Raw genomic sequence first — 13133 nt, 5'->3', positions numbered from 1 at the left:
ATGAAAAGCAAATTAAATAAAAACCAATAACACTAGTGTATTTATATAAAATAATTATGAACAGTACAATGCAAACAATGACAAGCAAAACGTCGGTAAAGATTAAATAACACGATTAAACGTTTTACTATACTAAGTAATATTTAGTATTTTAGTAACTATTTTAGTTATTGTGAAACTCGGTTTTACACGTTTAACAGATCTGTTTGTGTATTACAGGTATTCATCGGAAGCGGAAAGCAAAAAAAATAAACCATGAAGCATTATATTATTTGTATGTTTATCTTTATACAATGTATATTTACAACAAGTTTGGGTTCGTCTGTTGATTTAAAACTGTTTTCCAGTTCTCCAGTCGTAAGTCAGAATCACAATAGTTTGAAAATATTACCAGTTTAATTAACTAACGTATTTATTACAAAAACTTATATCATTTTTAAAATATTTTAATTACATAATTGTTTGTAGTTAACAATATCTTTTTTCATCGTTAACATTTTTAAAAGTTCACTTTTTTCATGAAAACAAATATTTTTAATTTCTTAATACAAAGGAAAATATTTCTGAATTACTTATTTTAACTTTAGATGATCACTAAATGTAGGACCACTACTCCACTCACATAAACTTTAAATTCTTATAAATACTAAACAACTTCTCCGAAATTTGATTTTTATTGATATCCTTTGAAGAATATTCTGTTTCTGGATATAAAATTAAAAATCTACATATTTTGAAGATTAATAACTTTTAAATTAAGATAGTAATAACAAATTGTAAAAGTATTATTGTTTTCCGAAAATTTTGTTTTGGAACGCCTTGAATTAAGAGTAAAAGAAAAAAATTAAGAAAATGTTAATTAATTCATTTATAAATCATTTTTCTTTTTATAATTGTTGATAAATAAATAAAGATTATTATTCTAGATCTAGACTATTAGGCTTAACAATTTATTACAAACAACTTAAGATATTTTCTTTCACACATTTAAGAATATCTGAAAAACAAAGGTATAGGCACAATTATATTTTCAAATGTGTACAAAATTAACTAAAATCAAAATTACTGAAATGTTTAAATTATTTTTAAAAACTAAAACTTGACATTTTGTTATATAAAGTTGTATTGAGTTACATATGAAATAATATTATTGTAAAATCGAGTTGAGAGTCAAGACCTGATGATATTTGATACAGAATTTTAGTTATTGCATTATATTTCATTATTTTTATGACTGCGGCATTCAGTTCTATATTAACCATGAAAGGAACACAATAATATAATATAAATACATAAAATTATAAAAATAACCCCCTTCCTCCCTAACTCTAACTGAAATCTATATACTACATTGAACATTTCCCATTAGTAGATATAAGAACTAAAACAATTTTTATCATTTTTATCTCTTTGAATAATATAAACATTTCTAAAGAGCGGAAAAAATTCACAGATTGAGAGGTTTCCGGTATTTAGAGGTTTCACTGTATGTGCACGTTTTAATACGAAATACCTGTTGTGGTAAAATAGTAATAAGGATTAAGTGATAAGCATTTCTGTTAACGTTTTATTTTAAAGATTTTATAAGTGCAGCATTAATTTTCTATACTATTTACATTTAGCAGATTGTTAAACCATGTTGGGAGTACATTGTAGGTTCTAATTTTTATACATTTTGTATTCAACAATAGTTATTTATAATATTATTATGATATTGTAATATACTTATATGTGCAGTTTTTAAGCAAAAATAGTAATGGAAGTAAAAAAAATATTTATGCACTGATTAATATTTCTGTTTAGGGTCCTTACCGAATAGTATTCAAACAGGTTTATAATTGCAACCCTACGCAGAATACTAAAATGCAGTTTAACATGTCTCTAAGTCACAAGGATAATAGCACAATGCTTGTTTCAAATACATCCAGTACTATACAATTTGACGATAATTTATTCGTAAGTAGTTAAGATTGATACTATGCCCCTATATAATGGCGTGTTTATAGTGTTTTGTTTAAATAAAATGTATCAACATTATAATAATATGTCAAATATGTGTATTTGATATAGTTTGTGTGACGTATATTATATATTATAATACATTGTACTGTTATATGCAATATAAAGGGAGACGGAGTGGTCGAGCGGACTAAGGCGATGGCTGCAACGCAGCCGACCCGAGTTCGATACTCCGGCCGTGGGTGGCATTTTTCTTCGGGCAAGTCACGGTGTCCGGAGAACAAGTGCCGCCATCCCTCACCCGGGGCATGGCAGTAACCCATTAGAAATTCTGCCAAAAACAACCCACACACGTATACCAACGTATCCAACCTAAAAAAAACCGCACGGTTCCCACCCTACACCCAAAGGCTTAAGTTACCGCGGGTTATCTAATATATATATAAAAAAAAGCATTATAAATACTAAAATAATGAAAAACTGAAATATTAAATATTCAAAGTTTATATATCATTAGATAGCTTTTTAGCTAAACAATCTATAGGTAATTTACCTATATAAGTAGATATTACTATTATAACTGCATACGCATAGGTATATCCAGGCCCTATTGTGGTTAAACAGGAGGCTGAGTCTGACTTAAAATTGTTAATTTGTCATTGTGCTTCCATTTTAAGGTTTTTTAAGTACATACATTTTTATTTTTGCGTCTGCTAATAATGACTATAGTTATATTTTTATGTCATCTTCCATTTCAATAATTATAATATATATTATAGATGTTTATAAGCCTAACACGTCTGACTTTAGTTAGAACTGCATAGTTACGTTTTATCCTAGCTGGTGTAAAAAGAACGCTTATGGTTAGCACTTTGGTGCATTTTTCGATACGAAATATTTCTTTTAAGAAACAGCGTCGAGTTTTTCAGAACCACATCAGAGATCAATAACCCAGTGTACTTTTTTTATAGGTGGAAATTAAAATGGCTCTCAAAGATTCATTTGGCATTTGGAAAGAAAATGTATACGTGCATAAATTACCAAACGCATGCTCAACGGTAAAACAATTATTGGGAAAAGCATGGCCTGAAATGATTCATGGTTTTGGCTATCCAAGTGTCAATTGTCCTATACCACTGGTAAAAACATATTTTTTTTACGTTATAATATTTGATTTATTTATTAATTATTATTATTTTCATGCAAATTTAAATTGCTTCTGAAGTATTATACCGGTTTTATTACACTAAACACAATTATATATAGTATAACATAGAAGAATATTTATTTTATTAGGTATATAACAGAATGGCCATGGCCTCAAATATAGAAAAAGGTATCGCTATGTACCAATATTTATATACATAAATATATAACTTTCTATCTGGCTCCTATTATTTTAAGTATGTACTTTACAAACAACTACGGCATACTCCAAAATATATCTGAAAAGCACACTGTATAATGGTTTTAGCGAAGCAATCAAATTTAATTCACCGTAGATCCTTTTAAAAAAACAAAGTTTTTTCAAAACCTTCCAGCATTATTTTCAATATGAATATAATTTAATTTATTATTTAAATGAACATTATTATAGGAGTAAAGGGCAGGAGAGGAATACCGATGAAGAGATGGATATACAGAATAGAGAATGACCTAAATATAGCTGGTGAGCGAGTTAAGAAGTAGTTGGTTGAGACATAGAGCTAGGTATGTAAATTGAAGGCCGAGACTGGCTGACATCATAGAGTGGTGACCAAAAACCAAAGATAGTGATGAAGATGAATTAAAATGGACTTATTAATTTTACAAACTATTAAAGATGACAGTTTGTCATGTATTTTTATATTTGTTGTTAAACTTTCAGGGTGTTTATACATCCCCGGGTATGAATCTGCAGTCAATTTGTGAAAACGGCAATTTTCCAAAAATGTTTATTTATGGATCGTACAAATTTCATATTTTATATACACGAAAAAATGAAATTGTTGGCTGCCAAGGTTTTATTTTTGATATGAAGCGTCCTTGAAATGTGTTGTATATTAAATTATAATGTTTTATTAAATATATGGAATATGATAAATTTGAAATAAAATGTAATAATTCATATTTCTCTGCTTATGTTAAATATTACTACATGATATTCTGTATTATAGTCCATAAACGTAGTGCTCACTATTTTTGACGGCGGTTACCGAACCAAACTAAATCTGTCATATCTAAATTAATTTATGTTGATAAATTCTCCTTTATGTCACGTATTAATGAATTAAAGAAGTCGCTGATTCACATAGTACAGCTGTTGAGGATGAATGGAAATTGGATACGAATCTTCAAGCCCCGAGAAATAACGTTGAAACTCTAAAAAGGTGGGTAAGTGGATGTCGCTCTGCTGTACAGTAGCTTACAAGTGGGTCACTGTAATGGATGGTGTTCAATTTGAATTCAATGATGTAATATCATTGTATAACAAAAACGATTCTGAGCGAAAACTGTCAGTCAGCCTATGATATTACCAAAAATATTTGATGATATAATTGTGAATAAAGTACCCAATTTATATAATATAACCTATTTACGTGGAACCTTGTTTTAAAATTTCGATCCTTAGGTATAAAAGTTGAACATTTTATACATTTTTAACTACAAAGTAATTATTAAATATAAAATATGATAAATTTTCATGTATTTACAGTCATTCGTTTTTTAATTACAACAAAATAAGAAAAACGTTACATGAGAAATCGAGTGAATATCAAATGTTGTAAAAATATGAATTTCAAACGCTCATAAAAATTTGATTTGACTTTGACAAATTGAAACGAGACAATAGAGTGACCGAATGAGATCTAAAGTGCGTTTATCTGCATTCGGTGCATTATTATTAGTTTATTTCTATGGAATCTATTTTTTGTAACGGCATTTCAAATATTTTAATTGTTTTATTACATTAAAATAATAATGCATTGAAGGTGGTTGGTCGGAATTTAAACCAAAATAAGTAATTAAAATAATTTATTTATGCACGCCTGTTATTTTGCTATTTTTTATAATATTATTTAATAACTATATATTTATAAACAGGAAACCAAATTATATCTGTACATTTTATTTTGTATAATTTTTGTAATTTGTAGAAAAAATATAATTAAACAGTAAATATGATAAACTTAAATAATATATTATACATATTAAATTTCAAATAATATCTAAAATACAAAATTGTTATTGGTTTTGTCGGCGAATAGACTGTACGACTTTAAATTCGATTAGTTCGTTTAATACCGTGCTAAAATATAGTAAATAATGCAATAAAATCATTAAATTTTTTAAGTTTATATTTCAATGAAATTAAGAAATATTTATTTATTTTTTACTTTTATTTATTAAAATACAATCATTAAAATAATTATTTACAATAATTATTAGACGTGCGAGTTATGTACGATGGATGTTGAGTTTATTGTGGGTGGGTGAAGACTGAAGAGGCCTATCTTTGATACCATTTTTGAAAATATATTTCTGCATAATATTATTTCAAATATTTCGCATCACAATATGCAATACGAATACTAACGTATCCCGCCTCAAGTATTATTTTATGTTTTTTTTTTTTTTTGTCAATATATTGACATAATTCAATAATTATATGTCATCAAATATATTATTTCCATGTATTATTCAATCCCGTACTGCGTGGTATTGTGATATGTTTCAATAGAATAATAGGAAAAACATATTCAACATCTATTTAAGTTTAGTGAATATCATTATAGTGAAAATAATAGCAAGCAAAACTCAGATAAAAAACTAACAACATTTTTCTATTACTCGAAAATCAATACTAACTTATTGTATGTGAAACTCGGTTTTACACGTCAAAAAGTACCAATCTGTTTTGTTAACCCACTAGCTGCACTGGCAAGAAGCAAAAAAGAGAAACAATGAAACATAATATATTTTTGTTTATGTTCATACAACTACTGTTATACACATTAAGATTGGGATCGACTGCCAGTTTGAAACCGATTTTGAGTTCCACATTCGTAAGTGAATTGCTAAGTTATTTTTATTATTTATAAACAGGTAATGTATTAATACTTACTATGATAAGTACCGATAAGTACCTATAAAATAAGTCACGTTCATAAATATTAAGTAGGTATCGTATTGCTGTAAGAGCAGCTTGTCTGAAATTTATTGTATTAAATGTTTAAGATTTTTGACCAAGTATAACATTTTTATCAACACATAAAATAAAACGAAGACACTTCTTGATATTTTTTCTATCAAACGTATTGAAAAACTAAGAAATTTCAAATTTAGATTATTTCTGAATATTTTTAAAAATGTCGTCTTAAATAATGAAATATAATAAAAAAATACTATTTAAAAAAAAAAATTAGGAACTACCATCTTGGGACGGTAGACAGAATTTGAAAACTTCTACTAATACATTTTTACAGAACTTACCCACTCACTGGTATGGTATATTATGTATAATGTATAAGACACGATTTAAGATAATAATATGGTTTCCCATCGAATTGTGATAAGAATATCTACAGTGAATCTTCCTTTTTTTATTAAAATAACGGCAACAATAGTGCATTTACATTGATCCATGATCCGTGAACCGTGATTTCCAGAAAAAAAAATATCCGTGATATCTTTAAATTATATATTTTAGATTCTGAGCGAAGCGATGAATGTATGAATGTATTGATTTTAAAATGATGTGTGTTTTTTTTTTTATTTTTTTTTGTGTCAGTCATCACATTTTAGGACAGTAAAAGTGCTTGGATTTTCTTCAACAGTAACTTTTCTGATAGGAAAGTAAATCTAGTTGGTACTTTGGAGGTCAAAAGTAAAAATTTAAGATTACCCATAAGTTAAATATACCTTTATCAAAAAAAAAAATGTCTACAAGGAAGTCAAATTAAATTTTTATTAAAATTCATATTTTTACAACATTTGATATTCACTCGATATCTCGTGTAACGATTTTCTTATTTTATTGTAATTATTTTTCATTTCTTTATCATTATATTATATAGGTAGGTACATAAAGAAAAATATTTTTTTTTAAACATATGTTCTTAGAATATCAAAAATACATTTGGACTAGATGAGCCAAAATATTTACAACATTTATCATGTCTAAACTTTATCCCAAATAAGAACGCTAGTCGGCTTATTGTGCGCAAGGGCGTGGCATTAATACACGGATATTGGACTCGGTGGGGTGACAAACGGGTGTTGCCCGACTGCTTCCCGACAAAAACTAGTTGCCATCGACACCGTTATTATTTCGGATAGAGTATAGCATACTTTAGTATACGTAAATATTTGTTTTAAATACATGTCCCAAAAGTTATTGATTTTTGAATTCCAACAAAAAAAAACAAATTTTATACATAGGTACTGAACCCTCGGAATAGTGTACCGAATTTCGGCCAACAAGAGTTTCTGTTATTAACAGGTTTCTCTGTAAATCTATTAAGCTGAGGCCTCGTTACTGCTGCTAATTTTAGCTCAACGACCTTAAGTTTTGACAAAAATAAAGTAAGGTTACGTTGTCCGATTTTAGTTCAAATTAAACTGACTGTGAACTGTAATTAAAAACTTGATAATATGAATTTTGTTCTAATCATAATTAAAATCTAAAACGGAAAGTGTTACGTACGATCTTCAACAAAATGTTCTTCTGAATTCAAAACTTTTATTCAGAACTAAAATCAGACAACGTTAACTAACTATAATTTTGCCAAAACAATAAGTAAGTTTTTGTAAAATTCATATACCTAGTGAATTTTATATTCTTATCCATATATTGTCCATACATGTCCATGCGAGTAGGTACTAGAGTGGTTCCCGCATTCAATTTCACTCACACTAAGAGGTAATCATCTACAAGTTTACAACTCATAGATCCCATGTGGCGATGACGAGAATATAAATTACCTAAATATTTCCCCTTAATTAATAATAGCCGAGGTCCCAAGAGCGTCAACATCCGCATGCGTTCTCTCTATCTTACAAACGCTGAACGTAGCAACTTGTAATGTCAGCAGATTCCGTTAAGCTCTGTCAGTTTAAAAACTACAGTCAATTTACCTCTTATAAAATTCAAAGGTAATATTGTTATCTAGTGAACCAAATATATTTTTTTTTTAGGTTTTAATTCCAAATCCAGTTATGAGTATTTTAAAATGCACAAACAATTTACAATTTTAAAATAATCATAACTTACTTTAAAATTAAAATTAAAAAAAAACCCTTATGAGGTTCACTAGATAATATTCTTAATTCTAAATATTATAAGGGATCAATTCACTCTAATAGTGAAACGAGATTTGCCGAGAGGACAATTTGCTATGTTATGCATTTGTAAGACAGAGAGAACGCATGCGGGCGTAGCGCACTCTTAATCAGTGTTCGGATTAGATAAGTAGTTTTTTATCTAGGTAAAGATAATGATAATGCAACTCTAATGTATCTAGTTAGATATAAAAGATAACTTAACTCATATTTATCTAGACAAAGATAAAGATAAATACTTTTTTATCTAGATAAAAAAAGATACAATTTTTTTTAAATGGGTTTTAAATTTAGGTATATTTTAGTTGGGCACTAGGAACATAATAATAATAATGATATAAATAAAAATAATTACATTATTTATAAACCATAAACTTGGTTTGAGAATCTGTATAAATATTTAAAATGCGTTTGTACAATTTCGCGATTGTTATCAATAAAAAATGTATCTAGATGAATGAACGTTTAGAATTTTAGATATCTTGTAACTATTTATCTAGATAAGATAAAAATTAACAAATAATTATCTAGATAAGTCCGAACACTGCTTTTAATGCGAAAATGTTTACGTTTTGTAGTAAAATAATGTTTTTGATATTATGTGCTGATTAATATTTCTGTTTAGGGCCCTTTCCAAATGGTCTTCAAACAGGTTTACAATTGCAATCCTACGAAGAACAACAAAATCCAGCATAACGTTTATATAAGTCATAGGGCCAATTCAACATTTATACAAGGAAATATAACCAATGAAATACCTATCGACGACATTCTTTTCGTAAGTGATTGCAATTAATTCGATTTATTACCTGTGTGTTTGCAGTGTTCCAACTTGTAAATTCATATAGTTATAGTGTGATAAATTTAACAACTAGAGCTGTAGACAATGACATGTGGTGGGTAAATGGCACTTTTTTTTAGAATAAAACGAATAAAGTAATATTATTTTCAGAAATAGATTAAAATAGAATATTATTATAAAAAATATAATATAGTAATTTTATGTAAATATGTATTTAGCACATTATTATACATTGCGAATCTGAGAATTCAATAATATTTATTTAAGTATTTATTTATTTCAGCCCAACCAATTGCAATTACTTAATTATTATAAATTACATAAATAATAGCTGATACGTATACCAATTGAGCTTTAAGATTTGAGATTTGAGATACAAGATCTGGTATACGGAGTTCATGAATATTATAATTATTATAATATAGGTAGTTTTCCTATGAAGTAATGTAATATAATAACTTATTCAATAATTATGAATATAAATACTAAAATATATAATTAGCAGAAGTAAATATGATAAGAAGTAACTTCAGTGGCTACAAACAATTCCGCATAATTTTATATAAATATATAAACATTACACACCAATATTAAACCATAACAATTTAGAATATATAAATTATAATAGTATGTTGTACGTAATAGTGTCGTTATTGACAACAAAAATAAGAACAAACTAGAAACTATAAAATATAATAATAACTGTTGCATTAAATATTTAACATGTAAACACACCTTGGGTAATTGAATAACTGTTATATATTTCAATTATCTCAACACAAAAAGTAAAAAAATATATAAACATTAGTAGTAAAAATCAAAAAACGTAACAAATGAATTTTATTTTATTATTTTTTTTTTTTTAGAAATAACCCCCGGTAACTGGGACATTGGGATAAGATACATTTTTTTTTTTACTAAGAGGTGTTACAGTAAATATAAATGTTTAATAAGAACAAATGTCTAGACTAGGTTATATGGGCATAATTATAAGGTTGTGTATCAGCTGGTTAAATAAGTTTGTCCAATCCTATGAATTTTCTTATTGTATCAATATTTGTTATCATTAACGTGATAGTGCAGTGAGTGCAGTGTGTCCGCCATAAGCGCGCATATGCTCCTGGCCTTTATCCCTGGTGTTAAAAAATTAAAATTTATAATTTATTATAATAAATTATATCCCTACTATAAAAACAATAACAGAGATTACAGAATAATACATATTATAAAAAGTAATATACTAATAACAAGTACAAATAATTTATTTTTGAGGCAGTTGGCAGAATTGTCGTATTGCTCGTATCAGTGTCCTTTTGGTGGTTTGGACTTCAGTAACTCTGAGGACTCCATCTTGCCCTGGAAAAAGTTTGGAGACACGACCTAGTTTTCAACGTAGAGGCGGAGTATTTTTGTCTTCAGTCAGCACTAACTGCCTTTCAGTTAGCGGATTTGGTTGGTTCTTGTTCCACTTTGGACGTTGATTTAGTGTTTAAATGTATTCATTGCTCCAGAGTTGCCGAAAAACATCTTTTGAATCAATTTCCACTGTGATAAACAGTATTCAGAATTGAATTGTAGATCTGGTTCTGCTGGTGCGGTTATCGAGCGTCCGATTAGAAAATGTCGTGGAGTAATGGGTTCTAGATCGGCAGAGTCGTTGGCCATTTGACTAACCAGACGTAAATTTAGATAGGCTTCGATAAGTATTAACAGTGTCACACATAAGTTAGGGACGAATTTCCTGCGATTCACTTGAGGTGGTATTTAAAGGATTTGACTGACACCTCCCACAAACCACCAAATTGTGGACCTAAAGGCGGAATGAAATGCCACTCGATGTTCCGTTGTAAAGCAAAATCATTCATTTCCCTTCCCTTCTGAATTAAAGAGCACTGTAAATTATTTTAGTTCCTTAGAAGCTCCAACGAAGTTTCAACTATTATCTGAATATAATTGACTAGGATTTCCTCTTCTGTCGGCCAATATTTTGAGCACACTGGGGAATTCTTCTGTTGAGAGATCTAAAGCAAGTTCTATGTGGACGGCCATTGTTGTCATACATACGAAGATAGCACCGTACGGTTTTGTAACTGATAAATTCCTGCGTCGACTGGTATAAGAAGGATTCACAATAATCTACGCCATTTTTTTTTAAATACCTGTATCTTTTCAGTGCGACATTTTGGTAGTTGTCGCATGATAGGGGTCACAGACTGGGGATTCAACTTGTAACTATAGTTATACATGAGTGAACAGTTTTGTATGGATAGTGTTCTTGTAGCAAAGGCTAGACAGTATGTATGACGGATTTACGCTAGTAGTAGTGAAGGTCCGGAATGTAGGAAACCCAAGTGAGTGTAAGCAAATAACAAAGAGATGAATTTACATTTTGGCAAAATGATTGGATATTGTTGACCGTGAGTCAAGGATAAATTCTGTAGGCGCTCGCCAACTCTCAGAAATTGAACATCGTCTATGATAAGTTGATAAGTATATGATACGTGTTTGTTTACCAAGTCTAGTGTGGAATTTATTCTCACTCGATAGTGAAACTTGAGTATTTTTTCTACAAAATAATGCCTGTTTTCCAAAACACATTAGACTAGTGTTTTGATAATCAGTATACGTAACCAGTGATTTTTTTTTTAGTTGGAAATTAAAATGGCTCTCAAAGATTCATTTGGAAGATGGAGAGAAAATGCATTTGTACTGAAGTCACCAAAAGCCTGCTCAACGTTAAAACAATTAATGGGAAACATATGGACTGCATACAAGCATGGGTTTGGATTAAAAAATACTGACTGCCCCATACCTCCAGTAAAAACCTAATTTGTTAACATTACTATAATTTATTTAGTTAATAATTATTATTTCAAACGCAAAAATTACCCCAACGGCTCAATAACGTTTAACAAGTGATGGGGATACTCTTTTTTAAATGTAAACAGATTTCCCTATTGTAATTTTTCCAAGTCAAGCACTGGGTGATGATAATATATTCATCATTCGATTGTAGTCGTTGTGAATAATATTTAGTTTATAATTTAAAGGCTTAGCTAATTAAATTAGATCTGATACGAGTTATGTCCGCTCCTCTATTTAATATTTATCTTTTAAAATAGTGCTATAAGGAATAAATTTTGTTTGTCTTTTTGTTTGGTTGTCACTTGTGTACATTTCTATGTTCACTAGCGTCTTAATTTACCTTTTGCAAGAAAACCAAATATTTCTATGTTTTACTTTATACTGAGAATATAAATAAACGTATTTGCAATTCCTATTAATATGCACAAGTGACAACACGTTAGGCGCGTTCCCTGACCTCGATATTTTATTTTCAATGCCGAATATTTAGCTCTAAAACTTGTGATATTTTACTTATTGACTGAAGTAATCAAAATATCAAAATTTACTTTCATACAGGGACAGATTAATTCAGATTCCTATTCACAATATTTATAATAGGTGTTTTTACTCTCAAACTGTTCAATAACCCATATTATTGAAAATACAAAAATGAATTTTTGTTGAAGTACACAGATATACAGAAGTGAAAGGAAAATAAAAATAAGATCGGATATATCTATATATATAAAAATAAGTGTACATTTTGAATAAATTTTATAACTCAAGATCCACCAAACCTTATAAAAATTTCAGGACATATTAAAATGATTGATATGTCTATGGTTTCTGTGAAGTTTGTACGTTGTGGGATAAGTGGTTCCGGAGTTATGGATTCTTTAGTGCACACTTGGCGACATGGCAAAAAACAACTATCTATATTCTATAATATATATAAAACATAGCTACCATTAAAAAACAAAAATTTCTATCGTAAATCTCAAAATTCCTGTTTGAGCACCTACCGGGGGTGATCACTTCCCTTTTTAAATTAGCCTATGACACTCACAAAGAATAGAATGTGGCTTTGTATTGGTGAAAGAATTTTCGAAATTGGTTCAGTAGTTTTGGAGTTTATCCCGAACATACAAACAAACGCTATCATTTTATACATTAGTATAGATAAAAATGAATGTTTGTGTGTAGA

The 13133-nt window shown here is 28.7% G+C and overlaps 2 protein-coding genes across 2 annotated transcripts; both read left to right on the top strand.

The window, feature by feature from the left end:
* Window positions 1-228: 228 nt before the first annotated feature.
* On the top strand, window positions 229-3988 carry LOC132944321 (uncharacterized). Its single transcript, XM_061013604.1, has 4 exons — window positions 229-357; window positions 1804-1956; window positions 2931-3098; window positions 3827-3988. Exons 1-4 carry the CDS (start codon window positions 256-258, stop codon window positions 3986-3988), a joined length of 585 nt encoding a protein of 194 aa, XP_060869587.1. The 5' UTR covers window positions 229-255.
* Window positions 3989-5903: 1915 nt separating this feature from the next.
* On the top strand, window positions 5904-11911 carry LOC132944149 (uncharacterized). Its single transcript, XM_061013347.1, has 3 exons — window positions 5904-6005; window positions 8906-9058; window positions 11732-11911. Exons 1-3 carry the CDS (start codon window positions 5904-5906, stop codon window positions 11909-11911), a joined length of 435 nt encoding a protein of 144 aa, XP_060869330.1.
* Window positions 11912-13133: the final 1222 nt, after the last annotated feature.

The sequence above is a fragment of the Metopolophium dirhodum genome, chromosome 5 (assembly GCF_019925205.1).
Source record: "Metopolophium dirhodum isolate CAU chromosome 5, ASM1992520v1, whole genome shotgun sequence".
In the NCBI taxonomy this organism is placed as follows: domain Eukaryota; kingdom Metazoa; phylum Arthropoda; class Insecta; order Hemiptera; family Aphididae; genus Metopolophium; species Metopolophium dirhodum.
Note: the sequence above shows the minus strand (reverse complement) of the source record. Positions and strands in the feature narration are given on the sequence as shown.

Excerpts from the sequence above, each read along its gene's own strand:
- LOC132944149 (XM_061013347.1), top strand. The coding sequence starts at position 5,904 with ATGAAACATAATATATTTTTGTTTATGTTCATACAACTACTGTTATAC. Across the intron at positions 6,006-8,905 it reads CGATTTTGAGTTCCACATTC|GGCCCTTTCCAAATGGTCTT; the intron begins GTAAGTGAATTG and ends ATTTCTGTTTAG. Across the intron at positions 9,059-11,731 it reads CTATCGACGACATTCTTTTC|TTGGAAATTAAAATGGCTCT; the intron begins GTAAGTGATTGC and ends TTTTTTTTTTAG.
- LOC132944321 (XM_061013604.1), top strand. The coding sequence starts at position 256 with ATGAAGCATTATATTATTTGTATGTTTATCTTTATACAATGTATATTT. Across the intron at positions 358-1,803 it reads TGTTTTCCAGTTCTCCAGTC|GGTCCTTACCGAATAGTATT; the intron begins GTAAGTCAGAAT and ends ATTTCTGTTTAG. Across the intron at positions 3,099-3,826 it reads TCAATTGTCCTATACCACTG|GGTGTTTATACATCCCCGGG; the intron begins GTAAAAACATAT and ends TTAAACTTTCAG.